Source organism: Mirounga angustirostris, unplaced genomic scaffold, assembly GCF_029215605.1.
Source record: "Mirounga angustirostris isolate CCGP_5_RB_7025 unplaced genomic scaffold, mMirAng1.0.hap1 SCAF_13, whole genome shotgun sequence".
Classification (NCBI taxonomy): domain Eukaryota; kingdom Metazoa; phylum Chordata; class Mammalia; order Carnivora; family Phocidae; genus Mirounga; species Mirounga angustirostris.
Window position 1 is genome coordinate 17200187 of NW_026991721.1, and position 26724 is coordinate 17226910.

The 26724-nt window shown below is 40.7% G+C and overlaps 1 protein-coding gene and 1 long non-coding RNA gene across 6 annotated transcripts in view; one reads left to right on the forward strand and one right to left on the reverse strand.

Annotated features, from left to right (window-relative positions):
• The window catches only part of LOC135362322 (uncharacterized), a 39666-nt gene that overhangs the window by 12126 nt on the left and 816 nt on the right, over positions 1–26724 (forward strand). For 2 of the 4 annotated variants that reach the window (XR_010406886.1, XR_010406888.1), the window contains exons 3-6: positions 7435–7519; positions 8078–8204; positions 16587–19195; positions 22318–22477. This is a non-coding gene — a long non-coding RNA (uncharacterized LOC135362322). The remainder of the gene's footprint in view (positions 1–7434; positions 7520–8077; positions 8205–16586; positions 19196–22317; positions 22478–26724) is intronic. The other 2 variants (XR_010406889.1, XR_010406887.1) reach the window with 2 other exon arrangements.
• Positions 272–26724, reverse strand: part of HSD17B12 (hydroxysteroid 17-beta dehydrogenase 12) — a 156761-nt gene continuing 130308 nt past the window's right edge. For both annotated transcript variants that reach the window (XM_054511976.2, XM_045893874.3), the window contains 5 exons: positions 24514–24548; positions 17317–17398; positions 15222–15287; positions 1566–1715; positions 272–1309 (listed from right to left, as the gene is read on the reverse strand). In XM_054511976.2, coding sequence (XP_054367951.1) covers positions 1205–1309; positions 1566–1715; positions 15222–15287; positions 17317–17398; positions 24514–24548 — 438 coding nt within the window. In that variant the 3' untranslated portion in view covers positions 272–1204. The remainder of the gene's footprint in view (positions 1310–1565; positions 1716–15221; positions 15288–17316; positions 17399–24513; positions 24549–26724) is intronic.

Sequence of the window (26724 nt, forward strand, 5' to 3'; positions counted from 1 at the left end):
ACTAAAAGCTAGAAACTAAACACTGCAATTACTTTTTTTTTTTTTTTTTACACAAATCTCCTGGTGTTTAAAACTCAGAGCTTAGGAACCACAGCCTTGGTAAAGACCTACCTACCTTCCATGTTACATGTTTCACAATATTGAATTACTTCTTGGTGATTTCCCTCAAACAAGTTATGGAGCAGGATAAAAGTAAGTCTTCACTTACAGTAAGCCAGTGTAAAAACAGCCTTAATTTCAAGCACCGAAGAAATACATTTTCAATCATCACTGTGGTTAAATCAACTTTTATTAAAACTAGTCAGATTGCTATCTACAGGGTATCGATTTATCACTTCTCCATTATCATTACTGTTTTGGGAAAAGCCTGCGGTCACATATGTGAACAGGATTGATGCAGTGCAGAAACAAAGGAGGCTGGGGTCCAAGCAGGCCACTCTCCTGGGTCAGGGATTTAGTGGCACTGTAGGTGGCTGCTCATCTCAATGTATTTTTTGGTCCATTTACCTTTATAAATCATACCATATAGCTTTCAGTATTTACATGCATTTAAACTGAGAAGAAATATGTGTTAGAGGAAAGCATATATTAGTGGGCTTCATGTGTCAAAAGGAACTCCATATTTCGTGTATTATTTTTATGTCATTAGCTACCTTTGAGAACAAAAAGTTCCACATAAATGTACAAATTGGGACATACTTTCAGAAAATCTCATAGCGATGCATATTACAGTGTGTCCTCCCATAAGTGAATCAATTAATCTCCACTTCCTCGAAGTGTTAATAATAAACAAAAAGAGTAAATGGCCATTACTTTTTAAAGTATAATTCAGAGAAAATACAAGAACCATCATCATTGGCATTTTGGGCCAAATGAAACCACTGAAGCATTATGTCTGACTCAATCATTCTGTGATTTGCCAAAATCATGTTCCTTCCCATTACACTGTTCTTGCTAGCATTAGTTCTATGTCCATTTGATAGGAACATTTATATTAAACTTCAAAATAACTCCTGGCAGTATTCAAAATATATGGCCAGAACTCCTGAAGGCAACTTTGCTTTCATCCCAATTATGACAACATTTAGCCTTATTAGTAACTGATAAAATGACAGCCGCAGACTTTGGAGAGGGGTGGGTGCCTTGCCGTAAACCCGCTTAAGCTGGCACGCCTGGCCAAGCTACTCAGTACAGTTACCAATGCTTAGTTCTTCTTGGCTTTCTTCATATAGCGAGCCCGCGTGGACTTGCCAAAATTCATGGTCATTTTGAAATACAGCCAGGTAGGCATAACTGAAAGTATTGAGTCCTAGGGAAAGAAAATGGGGAGATATGTAATGACAGCCTACAATTTGGGCTAACTTAGAGCATCTGATCTTGTTTTACTCTACTGTTGTTTTGTCGGTAAATCTGAAAGTTCTTGGGTGTTTAAAATAAAACATAGATGCCTCATTAGTAGGTCTAGACAATGTATAGATGCGGATACATCACATGCTATTTTGTGACTCAGCGGGAAAGAAAACCCCAAAGCAAAGTACTGATTTGAGACTTGCAGAGCTACATACCATAAGAAAATGGACCGGGTATCCGGTGGTTCGGGACTGCAAGCCCACCGTTCTCATTGCAGACTTCACATATGTCTCTGCAGATGGCTTATCCAGGGTTGGCTTTCGGATTTTCGACAGCTTTGTAGCTACATAGTACGGCAGGACACTCTAGAAAGGCAACACACACACCCCACCACAAAACACAAAAACAAAAACAACCATGCTGTTGATTAGGAAGACCACAAACTAAGAACTGCTTGACTGCTCCTAGCGGCAGAAACATAGAAACACTGTGGTGAAATCTAAAGTCTGCTTGAGAGAATACATGACAGCATAAAATCAATTGTAATAAGGTAATCTATCCATGAAACAATTTGAGACTGAGAAAGTATTAAAAATAAGCAGAAATAGACCTTTTTGAACCTTTAAAAAGAAGGCACTTAAACAAACCTGGAGAGCAGAGGTTCTGGACAGGATACTCTTTCTACTCTGATGAAACTGAACATGGTTACAAAACCACCACGGAGATTTTTGACATTTTATCCTCCTAAAGAGACAATGCTCATTTTCTTTCTAATTTGTCGCTCATTAAGATGATTCTGTCAGCTTTGGTGCCTCTAAAATAAGCATTTCCCCTTCTCAGACTTTAGCTACTACTCTTCCTCCCTAGTTTCTTACCACTCTGTGTCTGAGTTTTATAAACTTTGCTGCTGCTAAGATCGGATCTCCCACCCCCAACCTTTTTTCTTTTTTCTTTGTGGGGGAGACATGTGGAAACAGCTTGGGTAACCAAGAGACCCTTGATGGGAGTGGCGTGGGAGGACAGATCTGAACGCTACCTGTTAGAAGAACTTAACCAACGTCAGGTTCTTTATTGCTTAAGCTTGACACATTTGGATAGGATTCAACATAGAACACAAGGAGACGCTATTACAACGGGTCCCCAGTCATGACACCAGAGGTTCCTTCTATAGTTTGAAATAACTTGGGCTTGGTTGTTCTCCAAAGAGTGAATGTATTCTATTTATCGTGTGTGCATGAGAGGAAAGGGTATCAACGACAGTGATACTTCTGTTAAAGAAGAGGATTAAGGGCGCCTGGCTGGCTCAGTCGTTAAGCGTCTGCCTTCAGCTTGGCTCGTGATCCCAGAGTCCTGGGATCAAGCCTCACATCGGGCTCCCTGCTCGGCGGGAAGCCTGCTGCTCCCTCTCCCACTCCCCCTGCTTGTGTTCCCTCTCTTTCTGTGTGTCTCTCTTCAAATACATAAATTAAAAAATAAATAAATAAGTAAATAAATAAATAAATAAAGAAGAAGAGGATTGAATACCTGGTGATCAAAATCAAAAACTTCACTACAGGTAGAAATAAAATTGAGATGTGTTCCAGACTAGGCACTTCCTTCCTGCCGAGAGCTGGAAGGAATATTCCCATGTCTCTTTGGGGTTTTTGTTTGTTTGGTTGTTTGGTTTTTGAATTTTTCCCACTCCCAAGTATGAGTCAAGGAATACAACCCACCCTCCTTAACATGGGAGCTCAAAGTTCAGCCCGCCTGGTAAGAACCAAGGACCCAAGGGCCTAAGCACGGTCTCTTCTCCATCTTTCTCTTATGTGCCTGCAGCCGGAAACCCACACTAAGTTAACTAACGTCCCCCAAGTACCTCAATACCTGAGCCACCTGTGATTAGGTGACTCTTGGTTTTTGAGAATTTATCCCTATCCATGTATCCCCCACTTACTGAGCAAAATACTTTGTCAAAAAGGTCTTTAATTTAATTTTTTTAAAGATGTTTATTTATTTATTTGAGAGAGAGAACACAGAAGGAGAGTGAGAGGGAGAAGAGACTCCCCGCTGAGCAGAGAGCCCAATGCGGGGCTCGATCCCAGGACCCTGAGATCATGACCTGAGCTGAAGGCAGACACTTAATTGACTAAGCCACCCAGGTGCCCCAAAGGTCTTTAATTTTAAAGCCACATTGCAGCAAGGATACAGTATGAAAAGAAGAATTCACCAAGACTCTAACAATGCATAAGGAAAGAAAACTGTTTACCAAGCTGAGTGGCAAACAAAGCAAAAGAAAGCATATGCATATGCACTATCTCGAGTAATGAAAGGACACAAGCAAGCTGTGTCACATCTCTGTCTCAGGTTTCCTGGTTACAAAAAAGTGAAGATTTAAAAACCCATTTCCATCTATGGATCACAAGCCTGCTGAGGGTTCTGTCAAGTTCTGAGTGTCTCAGGATGAAGATGGTCTGATAATTATACCTTCCAATTATACAATGATATTATCACCCTCCCTCTCTCTGTAGATATATGGCATAAATTGGACTATTTGGATCTTGCGGAAGAATTAAGTGGCACTGCCTGGCTGAACCACTTGATGGTGCCACAAGTTCACTCACCATTCAGCTAAACCATCCAGATAGCCTAGGGAACCACCTAGCTCAGGAAGTGGAGGCAAGAGACACATGCCTAGGAATCCCAAGTCAAGCTATTTTTTTTCCAACGAAGAAATGTAAATTCTGTTCTGGAAAGGGTATTTATTTCCGGTAATGGCAGTTAACATGGCCTAGCAGAAGAGGCAAAGGATTCAGAGACAAAATAAGTTTAGAGCGAAGTCTTAAATAAAGTGGAGGACTTTGCCAGGTAAACAAACAAGGTAAGAACATTTTGGGTAATGAGAATAGTAGGAGCAAAGGAAAGGAGAGAGAGCATGAGGTTCTCAGGCAACTACAAGCTGTTCAGTATGGTTCAGGTGTCAGAAATGTGTGGAGTAGCGGCCGGAGGAAAGCTAAATGGAACAGAAAACTAAACCCAATCACTCGACAGTAGAGATTCCGAGAGTATCAGCTCTATGCGAACATGGTCTTATTCACCACCATATGGCCAATGCTCAGAGCAGCACCTAGCACACAGGAGGGACGCACAGATCTGCCGAGTGACTTAGCAACAGAACTCCTCAGTATGCACGGCAGTGAAGAATTGTACTGGGGCCCCCTTCCACCACTGCAGTCCAGAAAATTAATTACACCAGGAAGTTGACAATGTAATAAGAGTTTAAACCAAAACTTTAGATATTCTGAAGCTTAAGCAAGATCATATATCTAAACTAAGACAAACTTATAGGCCTAACTACTTGCCAAGAATTTAAAAAGGAGTATTTTAAATTATGTGTAAAAGTAAAGAAATGTACCTCAAAGTGTCATCTAGGTACATCCTTAAAGAGTTCACCAAAAACACAATAAACAATAATTAAATTGATCCATTCTCCTGCCACTCATGGAAACATTACAATGAACAGGTTGAGAAGATATTCACCCTTCTACAGGAAGTATTTTGGGCAGAACAAATTTTACAAGTTGCTTAAGCTCAAAATTTTGCCATTATAAAGATTTCCGCCTGGAAACAACCTGGGTCTCCTCAGCCACAGGTGCAGACAAGTGCCCTGATCTTCCAATTTAGAATCCTTAAGTGAAAACAATTAGGCCATAAAGCAAAGCTGTTGTTTTGTCCTTATTCAGCCTGTTTTTTCATTTTCATTTTATTTATTTTTTAAGATTTTTTTTTTTATTTGAGAGAGAGCAAGAGACAAGCAGGGGGAGTGGCAGGCAGAGGGAGAAGCAGGCTCCCCGCTGAGCAGGGAGCCCGATGAGGGGCTCGATCCCAGGACCCTGGGATCATGACCTGAGCCGAAGGCAGACGTCTAACTGACTAAGCCACCCAGATGCCCCTCAACATGTTTTTTAAAAAACAAATCCCTGGAGACAGCGTGGTATCTCCCCCCCCCCCGCCCCCCCGACTGGAGTAGCTTGCTTAGGTAATCTGGTCCTTACAAAACAAGTGAGGGGGCCTGACTCAGAACAGGAAGGCTACCGTAACTTAATGTCATGGAGTACTGGAAAGATGGATGCCCAACACTGCTTGGCAGGTATTCAAGAATCAGATACTGAACCTTGTAACTTCGGGTGGTTGAGCATCTCTCCTGTTGTCACCTGTACTAAACATGCCTTCTTGAATTTAAAAATGACCAGAACAACTCACAACCAGGCTTTGGAAAACGTGGATCCAGCAGACACCAGACTCTAGTCCATTTGCACAGTATGGAATTCTGGGCACGATGTCCGATCTGCCTTTTGTGAGCATCAAGTTCACCAATGTGACAGGCACACATTCTTAAGGCAGAAGCTGTGGCTCTGAGGAGGCATTTTAGAGAACATTTTCTCCTTATATCTGTCTATTCATCTTCCATTTCAGGATCTGATATCCTCCGGAGGACCTGTAACTACATACACAGATCCTAGTTTGGGTAGCTGGTGTTACTTTACTTGCAGGCCATCAGATGAGCATTTCCACAAAAGGGCTCTTGCTTATCTCATCACTCTGATGGGGCAGAGAGCCCTGATGACATGGCATTGAGCAAAGGCCCCACAGTAACATTACGTATAAGCCTTAACACCTAAGCCCCAAATAAAGGAGTAAAAACGTCGTATGTTCTGTACAAAGAAAATCCTTGATAAAAACTGACTGGCTGATAATCTCACAAATGACCTACCTCCAAATATGTGGAATTTATATGTTAAACATTCACATAACAAAAGGAAAAACTGCGTAATATCACACACACACACACACAAAACATTTGCTTAACAACAAACATTACCTGAGCACCTACTAGGACACTGCTGTTAGCGGTGGAATACAGTTGTGAACAGAAGCAAAGTCCCTAATCTTCTAGACCTTATATCTGGGGTGAGGGTAGGACACAAAGACTACAAACAAGTAGTAAAAAATGATACTACATTGGGAGGTGATGATAAAAAGGAAAAAAGAAAAGTAAGCCTGACTAAGGACAGAGGTGACAGAAGCTGTTCCTGCAGGTGACCAAGAAAGGCCTCTCTGATGTGGTGACATACAGCAAAGATTTCAATGAAGGGAGAGAGCTAGCACAAAAGCTATCTGGGTAAAGATCCTTTTCGACTGAAAGAACAGGAAGTGCGAAGGCCCTGAGGTAGACATGTGCTTGAAGTGTTTGAGGAACTGCAAGGAAGCCAGAGAAATAGCAGGGGATGAGAGATAATGTGGAATGTTTGAAATCAGAACACGGTAGGTCATAAGAACTCATGATTCTACTCTGAAAGAAATTAAAAGCCACAGGAGAATTTTTGAGTAGAGAAGTGAAATGACCTGGATTTAGCTTTAAAGCGATCACTCTGACTGTTGGGAGCAGACTGTGGGGGCTATAGGCAAGGATGGGAGGAGGGGAGGCTGGGTAGGAAGGTACTGCAAAATGTTCAGAGCACGTGATCATGATGGCTTAAATTAGTGGTAGCAGCGGTGGTCCCAAAAAGTGGTCAGATAGTGGATATGTTTAAAGGATACTGAAGTCGGGGCGCCTGGGTGGCTCAGTCATTAAGCGTCTGCCTTCAGCTCAGGTCATGATCCCAGGGTCCTGGGATCGAGCCCCACATCGGGCTCCCTGCTCGGCGGGAAGCCTGCTTCTCCCTCTCCCACTCCCCCTGCTTGTGTTCCCTCCTCACTGTGTCTCTCTCTGTCAAATAAATAAATAAAATCTTTAAAAAATTAAAAAAAAAAAGGATACTGAAGTCAACAAGATTTCCCAATGCACTGAATTTGGGGTATGAGAGAAAGAGGTAGTAGGGTGTTGAGGTGGGGGAATGTCAGTTTTGAAATCAGGTGGACTTGACCACTTACTAGTTGTCTGACCTTGACCAAAATACTGAGCTTTAGCTTTTTCCTCTGCAACTGGGAGATATAGCATCCTTCTTACTGTACTATTACGAGGATTAAATAAAATAACTGTCGGTTAAAGTGTGTGGGATTTGAACTCTAGTATTTTCTAAGGTTTATAATATTTATATTTTTCAGAATAAATTTAGAAAGAAAAACTTGGCCGAATTTTTATATTTTGTAAAAAGTGGAAGAACACCATATTTACAGAGTGACTCCTGAGGTAACCACCGGGCTATGTTAGTTCTTTCTGGACTTACTCTGACATCTTACAATTATTACCCCTGAAGTCTTTTAGTTCTTGTGGTGCAACACTGTTGTAAAGGGCCAGGCGAAATAGATGTTATCAATGACAAACATGGAGATTCACATGGCTGGAAGCGATCAGAGTCCAATGATCCCCAACAGGACGAACATTACTATTCTTAAGCCATTTCTCAAAGTTGGTGCAGTTGACCAGATATGATTATTTCCTGGGAGAATCATATTGCTTTATAGTTCTACTTAGATTCCATCTGCACTAAGAAAGACACACTCCATTACCTTCTTTTGTTGGCATTGGCAATTAACAAGAAGAGTGGATGAAGAATTCCGTTTTCAACCCTGATAGTCACTTTTCAATAGTTAGCTTTCTAGCTCTTTGAAGCCCAAAAGATCTCCATGATTATTCTAAGCTATAAAATATTTAACAAAATATAAAACAGGAATATCTTCTTTTGGTTAAAAAAAACCTTGAATTTTGTTTTCTCCCTCATCTCAATGTGTCCTCTTTATTTTCTAGATTTATTCTGATTAAAAACTGCATTTAGCTGAATTAACAAAACCATCATCTCTCATCACCCAAGAGGACCAAAGCACTGGAAGGTGGTAACTTAAGAGAAGGGGCCCCAGTGAATGTCCCCATTACAGTAAGTTCACATCTAAATGGAGTATTCTTCTGCAATCTCACACTAAAAATGAGAAAACCCATTTCATTTTCAGGCCAGCTGAAACCTACAACCACCTTCTCTGGGTTTCGTGGTCTTGACCTATGTCCTCATCTGTCCTCTGGTAAAGAGTCAGATAAACTAAACCCTAACGGATGGTTTCAGTTAGCAAATGATCTCATTGATAGCATTTCCAGACACTTGGTTTCCCAGCTCCAAGGAAGAAAACTGTATGGTGCAGAGAAACACCTCCGTGTGAAACAGAAAGAATGCAGACTTCGGAGTTATTCAAACCCAGGTTACAAATCCAGAGATGGGTAAATTCCCCATACTTTCCCACATTCTTGAACACATCACCCTCCTCCAATTTCTTCATAGCGCTTATCACTGTATACTGTCATCTCATTCGTGTATCTGTTTACTTGTTTATTGTCTCCCCATTAAACATAAGTTTCTACCACATCCATCTGTCTCTGTCTGTCTTTTTGCCACTGTATCCCCAGGTACCAGACTACTAGGTACCCTCTAAATATGTCTGGATTGAAGAAATGTGGTGCATGATATATACCTCTAGTTTTGGACTTAACATCCCTTGTCTTTGTAATGTGTTTAAATATCTGTCTTCTCTTTCTGTGTGTGCCTTGAGGACAAGGATGGTGTCTTACTCACCTTTGTTACCTCCCTGCCTCGCTAAGGACCTGGCAAGCAGCAGGCATTTGTCGTCTGACACACTGGACTGACCTTACACAAGTTATACAACTTCTATCGCTTCTTTGTTTCCTGTCTGTAAGATGGAACTAGGTTGAGGTCTATCTCAAATAAGGTAACAAAATAGTGGGAAACATGGAACGTATTGTACATATTCGATAAGTGCAAGTTTCTTTCCTCTCTTCTTCACACTTTCATATCAATTCAGTTTCTGGTGTTCTTATATCTGCCCCATCATTTGCGCCCACTTGCCAGAAGGGGAGACTAGGGCTCAAAGTAATGAAGCGGCTTTCTGTAGGTCAGATGACCACTGACTGGGTGATATCAGAACTAAAACCTTGGTTTGCTGACGCCAAGCCCAGCGTCCCTTCCTCACTGCCCCTAAGCATACCAGTGACAAATGTGGTCTGCATAAAACCATGGCCTGGATTGAGGAAGCTGTGACTTCTTGCTTTGAAATGACCAACTAGCCAGGCAGGGCTTCATGAATTCTTTAGCATCAAAAACCTCTTCATAAGGCAGGTTTGTGAGGAATCATCACAGGATGCTAAACCTAGGGAAAACTAAACTGATATGGAGGCAGAATATCTGCCTGATCTTAAAGTGCCTCCCCACAGATTGCTTAGTCATGCAAAGGGGGAAAGACAGTAACTATACAGCAGAGAAACTGGGTAACACCTTGAATGAAGCAACCAAATCAACATCAGCAATGAAGGGCAGATGGATATCGTGTGTCTCTGGATATGATGCCCTGAGAAAGATATAAAACCATGTGTGCCATTTTGGCCAGGAGAGCATAATGTGAATTTAACCAGGAGGAAGCATCAGAAAAACCCCAGACAAGCAGTGTTCAATCAAAAAGAGCAGGATGTGTACTCTGCTCTTTAAAAATGTCAGTGTCATAAAAACAATGAAAGGCTGTGGATATATTCCAGATTAGAGGAAACTAAAGGGACGGGACAACTCTATAGAGTACCTGATCCTAGAATGAATTATTTACTGGAGAATAAAAAATGCCATAAGGAATATTATGGAGTCAAAAACAGAAATACAGACAGTAAATGAGATAAAAATATTATATCAGTGTTAACTCTGAAGTTGATAACTATGTTGTGGCTACATAAGAGAATATCCTTAACCTTTGGCAGTGCACACGGAAGTATTTAGAGGTAAAGAACCATGTGTGCAACTTACCTTTCAATAATAAAGCAAATGAAGTAAGCTGCATAACATGAAGTGAATCTGGGTAAAAGGCACGAGAATGTTCTTTGTATGTTCTTATTCTTACAGCTTTTCTGTAGATTTGAAGTTATTTCCAAATGAAGAGTTTTTAAAAAACAAGGCGGCTTCTGAAGGTTTCACAGAATAAGAGTTCAGGAAGTGTAATTTCAAGAAGATGGCTTAGTCTTAGCTATTTCTTATACTTTTTCAGCATTCATGGCTAGTTGGTCTGTGGCATACTGAAGGAGGTGGTACTGGGGCCCACCACCTAGCCAGTCGGATCACTTATGATTTTGCCCTTTGAAAGAGTTAAGCATAATTCTGACCGGGCTTTAATCATAGGGCAGTAATGAGAACAGACAGTTCTCACCAACATACCAACACAAGATAAGGCTTACTCAAGAATGAACTTCTTACCCTCAATTCAAACATAATGAACAGAATTTATCAGATCCAAAATTCACCTTTTTTTTTCATTAGCTGTCTCAACTGTTCATTTGCATTTCCACAAAATGCTTATTTCATGGCAAATCTGAATTCATGAAGGAAATTTTAAATGCTCTCACAAAATTATAGGAAAGAAGTTGAGGGAAAGATGGAAAGATAAAACAACCTAAATTCAAAAAACCCTCTCTTTTTCTCCCCAAAGAGCAATCTGATATACATTCACATGAAGGGAGACCTAAAAAGATAGCTTTCCTTCCAAGGATTAGAAGAAACTGAAATGTGGCGACACAGCATTAGCCTGGAAGCCCTCTAGATACAGAGGTTGAGAATTCAAGACCAGAGGCCTATGGGAGCAAGAGAAGAAGCTCAAGGGGCCTTTACAATGCATGTCTGTGTACCATAAAGTGTGGCCGTGCATAACCAGAGTCTTCCCTGATACCAAGCAAAAGGCAGGTCCCTACCCAAATTACATGTGTCCCTAGCAACACAGAGACAATCAAGATTAAAAAAAATCCAGATCTCAAGAACGTGTTGAAGTGGGGGGAAGCAGGGGAGCCAGAGAGTATCAGACCAAGGTATATAACCAGAAAGAGGAGAGCAGAAGGAAAGGCACATCACGTGGCTGAGATTCGGTTTCCCAGCAGAGGTAAAGTGTGGCCTGAGCCTTGAAAGACAGATGGGTCACAGGCTCAGGCACGAATGGGGTGGGGAGACAGGGAGTGGGGAGCAGAGGGGAAAGGCGTGCCAGCCTAGAAGCCAGTCTGCGAGGGCAGAGCATGTCCTGGCCACCACAGGTCCACTCCGGCCTGACGCAGGGAGGGACGACGGGGTGGCTAGAGAGGCGATGGCCTTGTGGAGTCGGAATTCAATCCTAAACACCGCAGGCAGCCACTGGAGGACTATGAAGGAAAGCAACATTACCTGACTTGGATTTTAGCAAGATCACCCAGGAAACAGCATGGGGGATAGAGTGGAAAAGAAAATTGCCAATAAATAACTCCTGGCCCAAAAAAACAGGCAGACATAAACCACCACCAAAGAAAAACCAGTAATTTTTAACTGAGCTTTATTTAGGCCAGCCGTTTCTGTCCCTTTGATCAGAACTAGTATGACATTGTATTCTACTTCAGCATTCTGATGTGTTCACACAGAAATGATAGCCGTACTTTCCTTCACAAACATGTGAGCTTTTATTTTTATTTTTTGCCAAATTCACGCTACATTTAAACCTTGAATGAATTCACTTGAAGGAAGACAATGATCAATGAAATTACATAATTGAGAAGTCATTATTGGGGAAAAACAAGTTTATCAAAGTTAAACATTTCAAAAAACAAATTGCTAGTATGTTTTTGTCGTAGTTTCTAGTCACGCCAGGCTAATAGGCAGAGAATATGGAGAAAAGATCTTTGAGGGAAACAAGCTGTGGGAATGAGAGAGGAGACGGTCTTGCCTGTTCAGAGAATTTCAGAAATCGCTCGTCTGTGCTCAGAGTGTAATACTCCCTTTTGTCATTCAAGCACTTGCAGCTTCTGGCCATGCTGCCTGTAGGTCACCCACTGATGGATCTGTGAGATTCCTGCTTAATCTCAGTAGGTGTTTAAAAATTTTGAAATTAATAACTTGATTACAACAGAAATGGCACGACACTGTGTGGCACGTGATACCTCACATCCCCTCAATGCTTTACTGGCTCCTTGTCACCAAAATACACCATGTTCTACACAGCAGATTTCAGCTACTAGCATTAAAAAGACAGGGTCAAGGAGAGAAGGGGGAGTACGGTAGTTCAGTGTAAAATTCAGGATTCTCGAAAACCCTGTCTTCCTCCCCAATGTACCCTATGTATTAATGGGAAGCTGCAAATCAGAATAACGTCAAAGGGCTATGACATCTAAGGACGACATGGGCGAGACCTCAGGAGGGGGCTTTGAGGAAGCAGACTCTAAGATGGCCCTGGAAGATGAGGAAACATTGGCCCTACCCTTCCCTTACCTACCACTCTCTCTCACTGTGGGTGACTTAGCTATAGTCTCCACTCATAGGATATAAGCGGTTAGAAGCTAGATCCAGACAACGCTTCGGGCCATCTCGACTGTCCAAAGATACAAGGGAGGAAATGGAGCTGAATCCGTAACTGCCTGAGCACTGATGGCACCAATGTGTTCAGTGCTGTCCTAAAGGCCTCAAGTTAGGAGCCCAGTGATTAAAAACAAACGCTTTGGTGCCAAACGGCCTCAGATTTGAGTCCTGGTTCAACATGGACAAATGGCTTAAACTCTCTAACTCTGATTTCCATAAATTTACAGAAGATGATAATCACACCACCTTATGAGGTCATTACAAGATAAAACGAAATAATGGATATATATAAAGTGCTTAGCACTGTGCCTGGAAAGTAACCCTTCAAATATTAGCTATTATAATGACTGATCATCTGGGACTTCAGGGTGCAAAATTTGAAATACTAGGCTTGCAATAATGAGAGCCATGATGAACAACAGGGTGTGTGAAGAAGTGGGGGCAGGTCGTGGGTGGTAGTAGGAAAGGGGTACGCATTGCAACTTCCCCTAAGACATCGTTAAAAATGTGCCTAAGCAGGGAAACACTGTGAGCCATTATTTCTTTGTGTTGAATAAGAGCTGCTTTGAGACAGATACTCATAAAAATCCCTACATTTGCTTCCTCTCATATTTGGTATTATATTTTCACAGCATTGTGTCTGTTAGCTACATAATAAAAGCAAAGGTCTCTACAAAAATTAAGTCAAAATGGATCAAAGGCCTAAATGTAAAAGCAAAACTATAAAACTCTTGAAAGAAAACAGGGGGAGAGCTTCATGACATTAGATTTGGCAATGATTTCTTGCATAGGACACCAAAAGCACAGGCAACAAAAGGAAAAATAGATAAACTGACTACATCAAAATTAAAAACTTTGGTGCATCAAAGGGCACAATCCATAGAATGAAAAGGCAACCCACAGAGTAGAAGAAAATATTTGCAAATCATGTATCTGATAAAGGGTTAATATCCAGAATATATAAAGAACTCCCACAATTCAACAATAAAGAGCTAACAACCCAATTAAAAAGGTGAAAGTGGGTGCCTGGGTGGCTCAGTCGTTAAGCGTCTGCCTTCGGCTCAGGTCATGGTCCCAGGGTCCTGGGATCGAGTCCCACATCGGGCTCCCTGCTCGGCGGGAAGACTGCTTCTCCCTCTCCCACTCCCCCTGCTTGTGTTCCCTCTCGTTATATCTCTCTGTGTCAAATAAATAAATAAAATCTTTAAAAAAAATTTTTAAAAAATGAAAAAGGGTGAAAGTTTTGCACAGATGTTTCTCCAAAGAAGATATAAAATGGCCAGTAAGCAGCTGAAAAGGTGCTGAAAAGGTGTTTAGCATCACGAATCATGAGGGAGATGCAAATCAAAACCCCAATGACAGACCACTTCCCACCCATTAGGACAGCTATTATTTAAAAACAAAAAACAAAATAAAGTATTGGTAAAGATATGAAAAAGTTGGAACCCTGGTAGGTTGTTGTGGGACTACAAAATAGGTAAGCCATCACGGAAAAAAGTAAGGCAGTTCAAAGAAAAAAAAAGATACAGACATACATATATATAAATAAAGCTGCCACCTGACCCAGCAACTCCTCTTCTGTGTACCTATTCAAAAGAAGTGAAGGCAGGGTCTCAAAAAGATAGGTGTATACCTCATGTTCACAGCGGCACTACTCACCTAATTTCAGCGAACAGCAGATGAATGACTAAACACAATGCAGTGTATATATACCATGGAATTCTACTCAGCCTTCACGCGGAAGGGAAGTGTGATAAAGTACAGCATAGGTGGACCGTGAAGATGTCGCACCAAGTGCAAAACGCCACGTGCAAAAGGACCCAGACTGTAGGATTCCACCCACAGCGGGTCCCTTGAGTAGTCAGGTTCAGAGAGACAGAAAGTAGAATGGAGGGTGTCCAGGGCTGGGACAGGGGGAAGTGAGGAGTTACTGCTTAATAGACTCAGTGTTTCAGTTTTGGAAGATGGGAAAGTGCTGGAGAGGGATGGTGCTGATGGTGGCACAACAATGTGAATGTACTTAATGCCACTGAACGGAATACTTAAAAGTGATTTAAATGGTGTTTTCTGTTACGTATTTTTACCACAATTAAAAAAAAAAAAAAGACACGAAAACTCGCTACCACACCTAAGTCATCCTGGTGCACGCAGTCCTCCGTGCTCTGGAAAGCGCGGGCTTTATGCACGCTCTGCCTGCCCTTGTGGTTCTGACACTGTGGCTTTGGGAACAGATCACAGCATACCTTACACATCTGGCAGCTAAGAGATACTGATAGTCCCAGTTTTCTCAAAATAAAACTGTAAGAAAGAAAACCGTGCACTTAGTCCTACTTTAAGTATCCCTACTTCAGAATTCTAGGGGGTAATTTTTTAAAATCTAGACTTAAGTGCATAAAAGAGAAAGAAATCATGTCTTTAATGGTGTGCTGACGTCACACTCACTTCCTTAGGAATGGGATTTTCGTTCGTTGCCAAGACGGCAACAGTTGCTGTGGAAACCACACAAAAACAGGGATATGCAATTGAAACAAACCCACTCACCTGCACAAAGATGCCCTTGCTCTTATATTCCTCATGGAGGCACCGAGAGAAGAAATCCACAAAAGCCTGGGATGGGGTGGGAGTGAGAAGGAAACACACACATTACATCAATCGGCCTGATTTATACTCATGGCAACACAAATAACAAACTAACCATTTAACACTGGAGTTCTTAATCATTCTTATTTCAAATGCAGAAGAGACCTTAAAAAAAAAACCCTCAAAACCTCAAGTTGTTTTTATCTGCCACTAAATTTTATTCTCTTACCAAATATAATCTTCAGACCAAATTTTGACTTAACCAGAAGAGGGTCTTATCTCTTCTTTTTTTCAGAAAAGTACTTTCCAAGAAGAAATGTATTATAATAAAACAAAGGATATGTTCCTCCTCCCCACTTGCCATTCAAATGGAAATACAATATGAGTTCTGTTCAACTCTCCTCTATAGGGATTTTGTTGTCAGTAAAGAAAAGAGCAAACATCCTCTTCGTCCTTTGGGATGGCAAGATCCAAAAAGTGTAGGGATAAATGTGACAGCCCATCTTCTTCTGATAGTAAAATTTTAAATCTATTTGTAAAATATAATGTACCATTTTTCAAATATAGACTCCATCTCAGGCTTAAAATACAAAGTATCAATAACAACTCTACTAGGGTCCCAATTAATCATAGTCTTGTGCCCATGGAGCAAAACAGGATGAGAAGCTCGAGTCCAACAATCACTTCAAGAAACATGGTGTTCATTTTAAACCTACCTCCTGTATATTTCAGAGATACAGGAAGCAAGGAGATGGCAGGAGTGGGGCGTGGTGCCACACTTCTTCAAAACAGTAGTCACTGTTCACATTTTTCCAGTGGACAAAGAGTCAGGTGAAAAAGAAGGCAAGCATTTTGCTCTTCTCCTTCTCTGACATATCACAAGGTCTTATTATATTTCGCTCATTTTTCCCTAATTTCAGCATCTCAATGGTCATTTTCATTTCAGAGATGTATCCTATACCTCAACAATGGATAAGAAGATGCTATGGTCCTGCAGGCAGCAGGAAATGTATTCTAAATAATTTTCCCTACTAGTAATGTGAAGAGGTGAATGGTGATATTGTATAGAATTATGACATCTTACAGAGAGTTCTAGAAAATCCTTGTCTCACTCCAGAAGTGACAATAAAGATCAATGAGTTCTGAATAACGTGGCAAAATACTCCCACTCTCACCCAGGCTATCTTGCACCTACTATGTGTATTTATGTCCTGACTGGTGGCAAATTCTTCCACTTAGCTCTGCAGAGTTGGAACTTTTGCTGGATAAAGGTGACTCGTTCATGAACCAAATCCCCCATCATTAACACCATGTTCTTATCAACAGAGCTAACTGACCTAGGCCAGCTCTCTACGGAAAGCACAAAATCGGGCATACCTCGTTTCCTTGCATTTTGCCTTACCTCACTTCACACAGACGGTGTTCTTTACAAAATGGAAGGTTTGTGGCAGCCCTGCATCAGGCAAGTCTATCGACACCATTTTTCCAACAGCATATGCTCACTTCTTGTCTCTGTGTCATATTTTGGCAATTCTCGTAATATTTCAAGTTTTTCATTATTATTGTATTTGTTATGGTGATCTGTGTTCAGTGACTACCACATGTTGAAAGCTCGGATGACAGCAGTTTTAAGCAATAAAGTATTTTTTAATTCAAATAGGTACATTGCTTTTCTAGACATAATGCTACTGCACACTTAGTAGACTGCAGTATAGTGTGAACATTAATTTTTTTCTTTTTACGTTGACCCTAGTGTAAACATAACTTTTATATACACCGGAAAACCAAACCACTCATTTGATTTACTTTATTGTTGATATTCATGCTATCGTGGAGGTCTGGAACCAAGCCTGTAATAACTCCGAGGTATGCCTGTATCAGTTTTAAAACCAGTTGACTACTAGGAGAATAACGTATCTGTGGATCTGAGATCTTGCTGCCCCATTCCTTTCCTTCCCAGTCCATTTGAAAACAGCCAAGAAGAGAACTCCAAGAAGCTTCTATGCCTATTTCTCATCATTCTTATTCTGACATGATTTACTAAAAAAGTGTTCACCTTGGTTGCAGAGTAGATGGCCAACAGTGGAACTGGGGCTATGCCACTGGCAGAGGAAATGTTCAGAATTGCCCCTTTAGATCTAAAAAGGAAAATGCACCAAGTAAACAGAAGGAAATCACAGACACAATGGCTTGTAAATTAGTGACATAGAATTATTTTAAACAGAAGAACATAGCTGTTTTTCTAACACACACATCTCCCCTCACCTTTCAGCAGCACAGATATCCTTGGTCAGTGAATGAGGCATAACTCAATCAACTAAAAATAGCTCTTGTCTGCAATTAGCTCATTTCTGTTTTAGTAATCCGGGGCATGACTGGACCAGAGCTACAGTCTCCTCCAGCTGATCTCTCCTGTCGGAGGTCTTCTCTGGCCACATCACCAAGAATTCTCGCTCTTAGAAACACTCATAATCCTTGCACGTCTTTATTTTGGCCTGCCAGCACATACTACCTTGCTGTAGCATTTAATCATCGCATATGTATAAATGTTTTTCTCCCTCAACAAAACCCTAAGCTTCTGCACATCATAGCCCTTGTCTTACACTTTTCCTCAAAACCCCCTGCACAGTCCTGAGCATGTAACAGGTACTTAATAAAACCTCCTGGTGATGCGTGAATGGTTATGTTCTGCCCTCCTACTTCCTCCAGGTTGTAGATATTCAGTCACAAAACAAAGAGCGGACTATAAAATTTTGTGACTCTACAGGAGATCAAACCATATTCTTTGCCAAAAGGCCAAGCTCAATTTCTACTGTAACTTCTGGAGACTACTGAAAGCGAGAAGTCAGAAAGTTACCAGGAATTACTCATTTTACTAATAAATGAAAATTAACTGGAGGAAAGCAATGCTGTAAATATAAATAAATAAATAAATAAATAGTTGTCAGCAAGCACATAAAGGTGGGTAAAGTGTGGAATTAGGGTTTTAGGAATTTTCAACAGAATTAAGAGCCAACTCTTCCCTCCTCAAATCCATTCTTCTCGGAGTAGTGGGTGGGGTTTCAGTCCCCTTCAGCTACCGCAAGCAACCCTACCTACCTCCTGTCCTCCAGGTGAGGCTCCTTTGCTTCCACTCAGCTTCCCCTTCTTCTTTTTCTGAATTTACCTCCCCCAAGACCTTTTTTTTTCAGTATTTTTTTAAAAAGGACTATGTAGATCCATTTTAGGCAAAATAACAAAAGAAACATGATTAAATGGAGTCTAAGTTATTTTAGACATAAATCTGAAAAAAAAAAAAAAAAATCCCCAAGGTCACCCAGTCCATCTGTCAGCCTCTAGGCGAGATGCCATTTCAACCATCAAACAGAAGTCTGGACCCTCCGCTTACTGTGTCCCTGGAAACAAGTTGTTGTCTTTTGTTATTATTTTTGAACCCAAGTCCTTACTAGTAATACACACGTTCTAAGCAGTGAAATCTTGGTCATCAAAATCAAATCTCAAATTTAAAAATGTTATATTGGGGTTTAAAGAAAGTTGGAAATATTTAGTCAATGCATTGATTATATCATTCTTGTACGTTTTGCTTGTATCTCAGAGACAGAAAAGCCTTTTGTTTTTAAATATTGGTAAAGGAGTAAGGGTGTCTATCAGGAGTTAGGACCCAATCACTCTAAGGCAAAAACTAGTAATTAGGAATGAATATCTAAGATTTCGATTTTATCTGTATTTGTGAGAAACTCCTCTGATCAAAATGGACAAAAGCGACTTTTGTTACTAGAGACTTTTAATAGAGTATTAATTTATGATGTTTAAAATATCTCTATCTTTTTAGGGTGTTGAAAATGTTCTCAAATTAGATTGTGGGAATGATGGCACAACTTGGTGAACACACTGGAAACCACCAAATTGTATACTTTACATGGGTGGATTTTATGGTATGTGAAATATATCTCAATAAACCTGTAAAAGACAGAGAGAGAGAGAATAATGATATATTATAAGGTGTCACCTTTAAGCTTAGAGCAGATCCCATCACATGAAAGCTAAGAGAGCTATGGTATCTTCTGCAACACAGAATGCTTTCTGAGAAGTAACCCCAAATCCTGACAAGTTGCACCCCCTTTCTGAGCCCTAAGCATTCTTGTGGCTTTAGGTAGCATTTTATTTTAACCTCTTTTCACGTAACCAGGAATTGCTATGGCCTCACTCATTTGGAGCAAATGAAGAAAAAGCTAGTTTAGAGTAGTTGTAGATGATAATGTTCTTCACTGAAGCTATAATATATCGCTGCTGGTTTTATCAGCAGGATTATGTGCTCCATTATACTCAGATTGGCAGGGGGTTACATGTGCCCTTGAACAAAAATCTTAACATTTTAATTTCGTTCCTCACAAATGAAATGCATTTTAAAAGTCTTTTAAAATTAAAGTTTAATGTTATCAAATGCATTTTAAAAATGAAATCTTGATCTTACCAAAACTCACTCTTAAAACTTCACTCACCAAATCAATGATTTCAATACAGGAAAATGTATTTAAAGACAATAAAAACTTCTTTCCCATTTTCAAAAATAATAGACCAATAATCAAATATGTCACAATTATGCAGGTATGCTCCTTTAATTGTTTACCCCTTGAGGCAACTAAGATCTTTGTTTCTCAAATATTCTACCCCAATTCAAATTTCTAGGAGGTAGAGTTAGTTGGAATTAGTGACAAGTCAGAATTTCGTTATTCAAACAAAGTATTTGCACTCGAGAATACATTAAACAAACCCAAGACCAACAAAGTCTAAAGCAAGAACAACCTAGACCTGAGGAAATAAAAGGAGAGCATTTATAATTGTATCATAATGACAGCAGAGAAACACCCGTTCTACGAAAACTCTGCACCAACAAGCACACATATTTGTCTAGCAAAAACCTTCCTCCCACACCCATGCACACAACAGCACAGAATTCTCTTTCTCTCCAAGGATAATAATATTCAACTTAGTTTTGTCTGAATCATAAACAACACGCTGGTAGAACTGTCTTAATCCTTGTACTGTATACAGTATCTATTCTTCATGTAGAGATGGGGATGAACATTTGGGACTGTGAGGCACAAAGGACCCGTCTTTAAAATCAACTACTTTGTCTGGCTCTAATCCTCCATCTAAGCAGAATTAGTGACGTCAAACCAGTTTCCATGGCAGAGCCGGACTCATGACAGCTCTGTTATGTCAAGCAGAAGGACAAAATGGGCCGCGCTTAATTGCACACGAAAACAAACATAAAACCGAATCTTAGTTAAGCTCTCATTTTTCCGGGGACTTGGGGAATAATTCTAAGATTGGAAGGTACATTAACAATATTTGCCGAAGTTCCATAATGAAGACTCATGTTGCTCATACTTCAGCACACTTCCCAGCCTGTTATAACAAATATCCAAATAAACAAGTCAAGTAATATTTTCTGTGATAGAACATTCTTAATTCATCACACTGCTTACTTGCTAACAGCCACACCATGGTGTCTCAGTGGTACAAATTACTGAGGATCTACCAGAACTAAAATACTGCAAAAACAAAGCAGAAGACACCACTGCTGATAAGGAAGCACCTTTTCATAGAAACATATTCTCTTCATTTACTAGCCCTCTTACAAGCCAAACGGTAAACTCATCCAACCCTATAAAATTCAGTATCTGGTATTTATACCTTCCTATAGCTATGCTCACTGGTAGAATTCCCTCAGACCTGTGGAAACCCCATCCTAACACTTTCCTTAATTGTCACCTGGATAAAAAAAATTGCCAGGCCTTTATTTTCCCATAAATGCCCTCACTATTCCATCAGACTGCTGCAGTATCCTTGTCACATCTCTGTAAAAATACTTTTGTCATAGAGGAAGTGATAGGTCTCCTTTGAATAAGTCACTGATTTCTGCCTTCCTCGGGAACCTCAGCACTGCCCTGTGATGCCGGGGAGAGAGATGGGGAGGTGCAAGTGCACCTGGGAAGGACTGGAATGCAGGGTCAACTCCGATGTGGGCAGCTAACTGTATACAGAGTTTGATGGCAGGTAAGGGAGGTTGTGCAGAAAACACTCCATGATGATTTTTCCTATTTCCATTTCTTATCAGAGAGTGCATAAGTGGGTTCCTGGAGGGTCATTACTTTTTTTTTTTTTAATTTAAGCTTAAATATAACACTGAAATTGGTACAGACAATTCTCTAACAGACTCTCAAGAAGACTGAGAAACGTATCAAACACAGTTCTATGTCAGAAAAGAATCCTGGAACAGAGTGGTCAGACATATAATTAGAACCAGCAATCCAAATACATTATACAAATCCTGCTTTGCTGAAGGAAGTTTGCAAACATTTCCCACATGAAAGAGAACTGCCTGCCCTAAAACACCATAACATGTCATAATTCCACCTTAAGCAATACAGTATGAAAGGGGCTATTTTTAGCTTTTCCATGGTTGTTATGGCAACCACCTCCTGGCTCCAGCTGTACACAATGTTTATAATTCCAGAGAAGTGGAAAGAGCAAGTTTCCTCTATAATGTAATTATGCACTTTCTACTTCTGTGGCAATAATACCTTAGTTTAATTATAGATACTTGTTTAGTGATAGTTGGCTTTAGGCTACCGTTCTAGAGGGTTTAGAAAATCTCATACATCAGAGGTAGAATCAGTGAAAGGGGAAAAACAACAACAACAACAACAAAGGATCTTTATAAAGGACTCTGCTTTACTCAATGGAAATACGACTCCTATGGAAACCAACCATAGGAAATATGCCATTTAAGGACGGTATAAAGGGCAGGCTATAATAAAATCACTTATCATGTGTAAGGAAGAACGCTTTCAGATGATCGGTTCCCTTGGAGTTTTTCCTCTCTTCTTGGGCACACAGCTAACGACATTACTGGCCTCCTGTGCAGTTAGTGGTAGCGACTGAGTTCTGGACAATGGGCTGTTGGCAGAAGTGATGTATACCACTTCCAGGCCTGGCCCATGAAACCTCCCACAAAATCAACCTTATTCCCTCTTCCCTCTTCTGCTAGCTGGATGAAGAAAATGCAGCGGAGAGTTGCAAGGTCCAAGGGGAGGACAGCCCCTACCTGGAAGGAGTCTGAGATCCCTGAATGACTGGGTAGAGCACAGCCCCGACCACTGATCCACACTGGCTGTGTATCAGGAGGAAAAAAGTCAACCTTTAGAGTGGTAAGCCACAGAGATCTTGGGATGGTCTCTTATAGCAGTTAGCTTACCTTAATTAATACAACTAGTAACTCTTAATTCGAGTGGACTTCGCTGTTCCCTTTCCTAACCGAAAGTACGGATTTATAAAGTCTACTTATATTTCTTACTGGTTCTTAGCAAGTGCCACAATCACCCTCATGGTGTCAGTTTCAGTCCATAGCCTATGACGGCTTTTCACCAGATCATTTCTCAACTTTAGTTTAAAATCAACTTGATTTCCTAAAGGCAAAGATCCAGTTCATCTTCTGTATACCCCATGATAAACTCTACTCAGTGAGTGCCTGCTGAATGAATGGAACCTCTTCTTTGCATTGTTTTTATCTAATGCTCCAGCTAGAACTGAGATCATGGCTGCTAGGTCTCTAAAGATAGGAGTGAAGTTCCTGGCACCCTATGTTCGTATCATTTACTAACTAATCATGAAGCTTCATGGCGCTCAATCTCTTTGGGACTCACTTTCTATCAAGTGGGGGGGGGGTGCTGGTTTCAATTACTTAAAGTACTAAAATTCCATGACTATTTAAATCCATTATGATCTGCAAGATTACTTCACAACCATCATCTCTTTTGATATGGTTTTCACCAACACACTTAAAAATTCCTTTTCCAACACTTCCGTGGTTTATAAGTATTTTGTTTTTAATGGATGGACTTACTGTCCTGAATTAGTACAAGTTACTGGCAGATATCAAAACTGGATTAAGATGATGGCCAAAATTTCATCCCTCCTGGGTTCTACCCTGTCAGCCCCAATTCTCTGTAATCTCTTAGAGTTCTGTCTGGTTAGACCACTGTCTGTTCACTTCCATATCTGACCATCAGGGGCACACTCCCACTATCAACCAACACGAAGCAGTCTGAGGGTTTAAAGGGAAATTTTACTAAAGGGATTGAAATATACCAAACTTCATATAAAATGGAATTACAAACAAAAACTGCAAAGAAGCAGTTTCTCCACAAGTCTCTGTAGATGCCAAACAAAATGGATTCCTAACCTCGCTTCCTTCTCCGTACAATGGTGGAAGGCTATCAAAGTTAAATGAGTTAACACACATCAAGTCCTCCATACAACACTTGGCATGTAATAGGTTCTCAATAAACATTAGCTGTCAACCCTGCCCGAAGCTGGTCATAGAGGTTTCTTCACAGGAGTAAGGTCTTTGGGCTCTGCCCTTTCCGAAGCTGTGATTCCTTTGGATCTCTTCCAAACTCAAAGCTGTTTTGCAGAGGAAGGGTGACTGTGAAGCCCTAAATTTAGCAAACGATCAAGCTAGCTCAAGATGCAAGCCCAGATCTTTTCAACAGGTTTCTTTTGAAAGCCTAGACATCATTCAGGCTTTTCCAAGGGAGAAACAGAGCTTAATTACAATTTTACACTTCATGCTATTTCAAGAAGAAACTCTATGACACATTTCTCAATGAAAATGAAGACACCCAGCATATATCCTAGTGGAACCCAACTCAAATCAGAACACAAAGGGGGCTCCATGGTGTGGGTTTCTGCTCTAAGGGTGGGTTTGACATCTTATAACCATTTTATATAGAACATGCCTAAGTTCCTCATATATCCATTCACCCATTAAGAACTAAACAACCAGAAGATGGGGTCTTGCTTTGTGAAACTCCACTGATTTTAGTTCTGAGCGCATATAGCTTTAAGAAGGCATTCCGGGGAATACCCCAGGAACTCTATCCGCCCCCTCAGAATAGCAGGCAATTGAGTTGGTGATGGTGACTCAGGCAGACTTTTTAATCCTGATCTAAAGGAACCACCACAACCCTGGAGAGGGAAATAAAAAGGGAATCGAGTGGAAAAGGCCTCCACCACCGGATGATTCATACTCCACTGTGTGACTCGCCAGGCACATTACTCTGTTGCTAAGACATGGATGATAGGTTCATTAGTCACTTCAATGAATTTTGCAAAGAAAGGATTCTCCCTATAAATAATCATGAGCTCTGTCTCTCTAGTGTTTGTGTGTGAGCTCGTGACTCACCTTTCCACCATACCAGGCAGCACCAATCGTGTCATCTGCAAAAGAGAAAACAAAACATTCGTGATGGCTGAGGATACGGGTAACAGATAAAGAGTGGAGAGAAGCCACCCACTCAAAACAGAAGGGAATCACGAAACCACTCACCACTCTACAGACAGCAGTTTGTTTTATATACTCTACATAATTTGGCTGTGTCAAGAGTGCATAAAAAGGAATCAGATGAAATCACTGGAGATAACACTGGGAATACTTTCAGTAAACTTGGCTAAAAGTAGCCTTGCCTGAAACATAATACTGGCACAGAGATTTTCAAATAATTAAGGACTTACAGTGAGCTCTAGTCTCCCAAAATGTACTCCTGGAAAGGGACATACATTATTAAAAGAAATATCTGCGAACCAAGATTACTTAAGATTTCTAATTTTAAGTGCTCAAACGATCTTTTCCTATCAAAAAAGCCTTTAGAAGAATGCCCTAAAGTGACAGGTTGGCGAATGTTAAGTGTATCTTCACATTTCCCTTGTTGGTCTAGCTGGCTGTGAGTAAAACCCATCCTTAAAGAAAGTTAAGGTTATCTGTGATCTCTCGAAAGCAACAACAAAGAAAAATGACACCTGCATTTTCAAAGGGCCTCGTAATTGTTGATTAAATACACATAATAGAAGGTGCCTGGGTGGCCCAGTGGGTTAAGTGTCTGCCTACGGCTCAGGTCATGATCCTGGGGTCCTGGGATCAAGCCCCACGTCGGGCTCCCTGCTCAGTGGGGAGTCTGCTTCTCCCTCTCCCTCTGCTCCCCTGTTCCTGCTCTCTCTCGCTATCTCAAATAAATAAATAACACCTTTAAAAAAGTACATATAATATGATGAGAGAGTCTACTTCTAAACTCTGTTTTAAGATATTATTAACTAAGAAAAGTTAAGATATCTACTGGCTTAGTCAAGGCCACGTCTTAGTTAAGTACTGAGGTTAGAACATGAATTCTTGATTTGCAGGTGTCATCAATTTTCTAAGAAGCAAATGCTGCCTTGTCACAGAAAAGTTGGCATGCATGCCAAACAGGAATTTTAAGTGTTTTATCTTGAATACTACCATGTCTTAATGAAAACAGTACTCTGATAAAATAAATTTTTTTCCTAGCAATATTTTGGAGAAAGAAAATGTATTCAGCTTTACCAAGGTAAAATCTGATATGCAGTGCTCCCAACCCAGACGTCAAGCCAGGAGCTGCTGCATATACTTTTCCAGGAAAAACAAGTTCAAACTGACACTACATCATGAAAGATAGACTGACACACTGCCAACTTCGAAACAGACAAAGGAGTGTCTTCATGGAGGACATTAGGAGAAGGAAGGGAAAAATGGGGGGCGGGGGTTGGAGGGAGAGATGAACCATGAGAGACTGCGGACTCTGAGAAACAGGGTTTTAGAGGGGAGGGGGGAGGGGGGATTGGTTAGCCCAGTGATGGGTATTAAGGAGGGCACGTACTGCATGGAGCACTGGGTGTTATACGAAAACAATGGATCGTGGATCACCACATCAAAAACCAATGATGTAATGTATGGTGACTAACAACATAAAAAAAACCCAACAAAAAAACCTTGACGAGAAAAAAAAAAAGTCTTCAAAGCCTGGGGGAATCATGTCGACAGAAGTTTCTGGATTTGGCCGAATCTTCTGGCCCAGATTAAAAAAAAAAAAAAAGAAATACTGAGAAAGAGTTTGGCCTAAAGCATTCCATATCTCCCTCCTTACATACAAGTCTACGTTTTTCATATTGAAGTCGTCTTCGCAGAATGAGGGGCATGTGCTCTCTACGTTCTGTAGCACAAGATGTGATTGGAAGTTACACAAGCAACTTCTTGGTCATGGCCTTAAAGGAGAGAAAAACATGTCCTCCTCCTGGTGGCTGGAGAGATGTGGTGGAAGGAGCTAAAACAACCCGCTTAAACCCCAAGATGAGAGCCGTGCGATAATGGGGGCAGAGCAACGAGATAAAGAGGCAGGTTCCCTAAAGACAGGGGAACTACTATGCCAAACCTTGATTACCTACCCAGCTTTTTATCTGAGAGAAAAATACATTTCTATTTTAAGCCACTGCTAGGTCTCTGTTAGAGCAGCCAAACCACAACTCTTAACTAATAAAATCAACCATTTGTGTTAACAAAAACCAAGCGATGGTAACATTTTAAGACTGAAAGATGAAATAATCC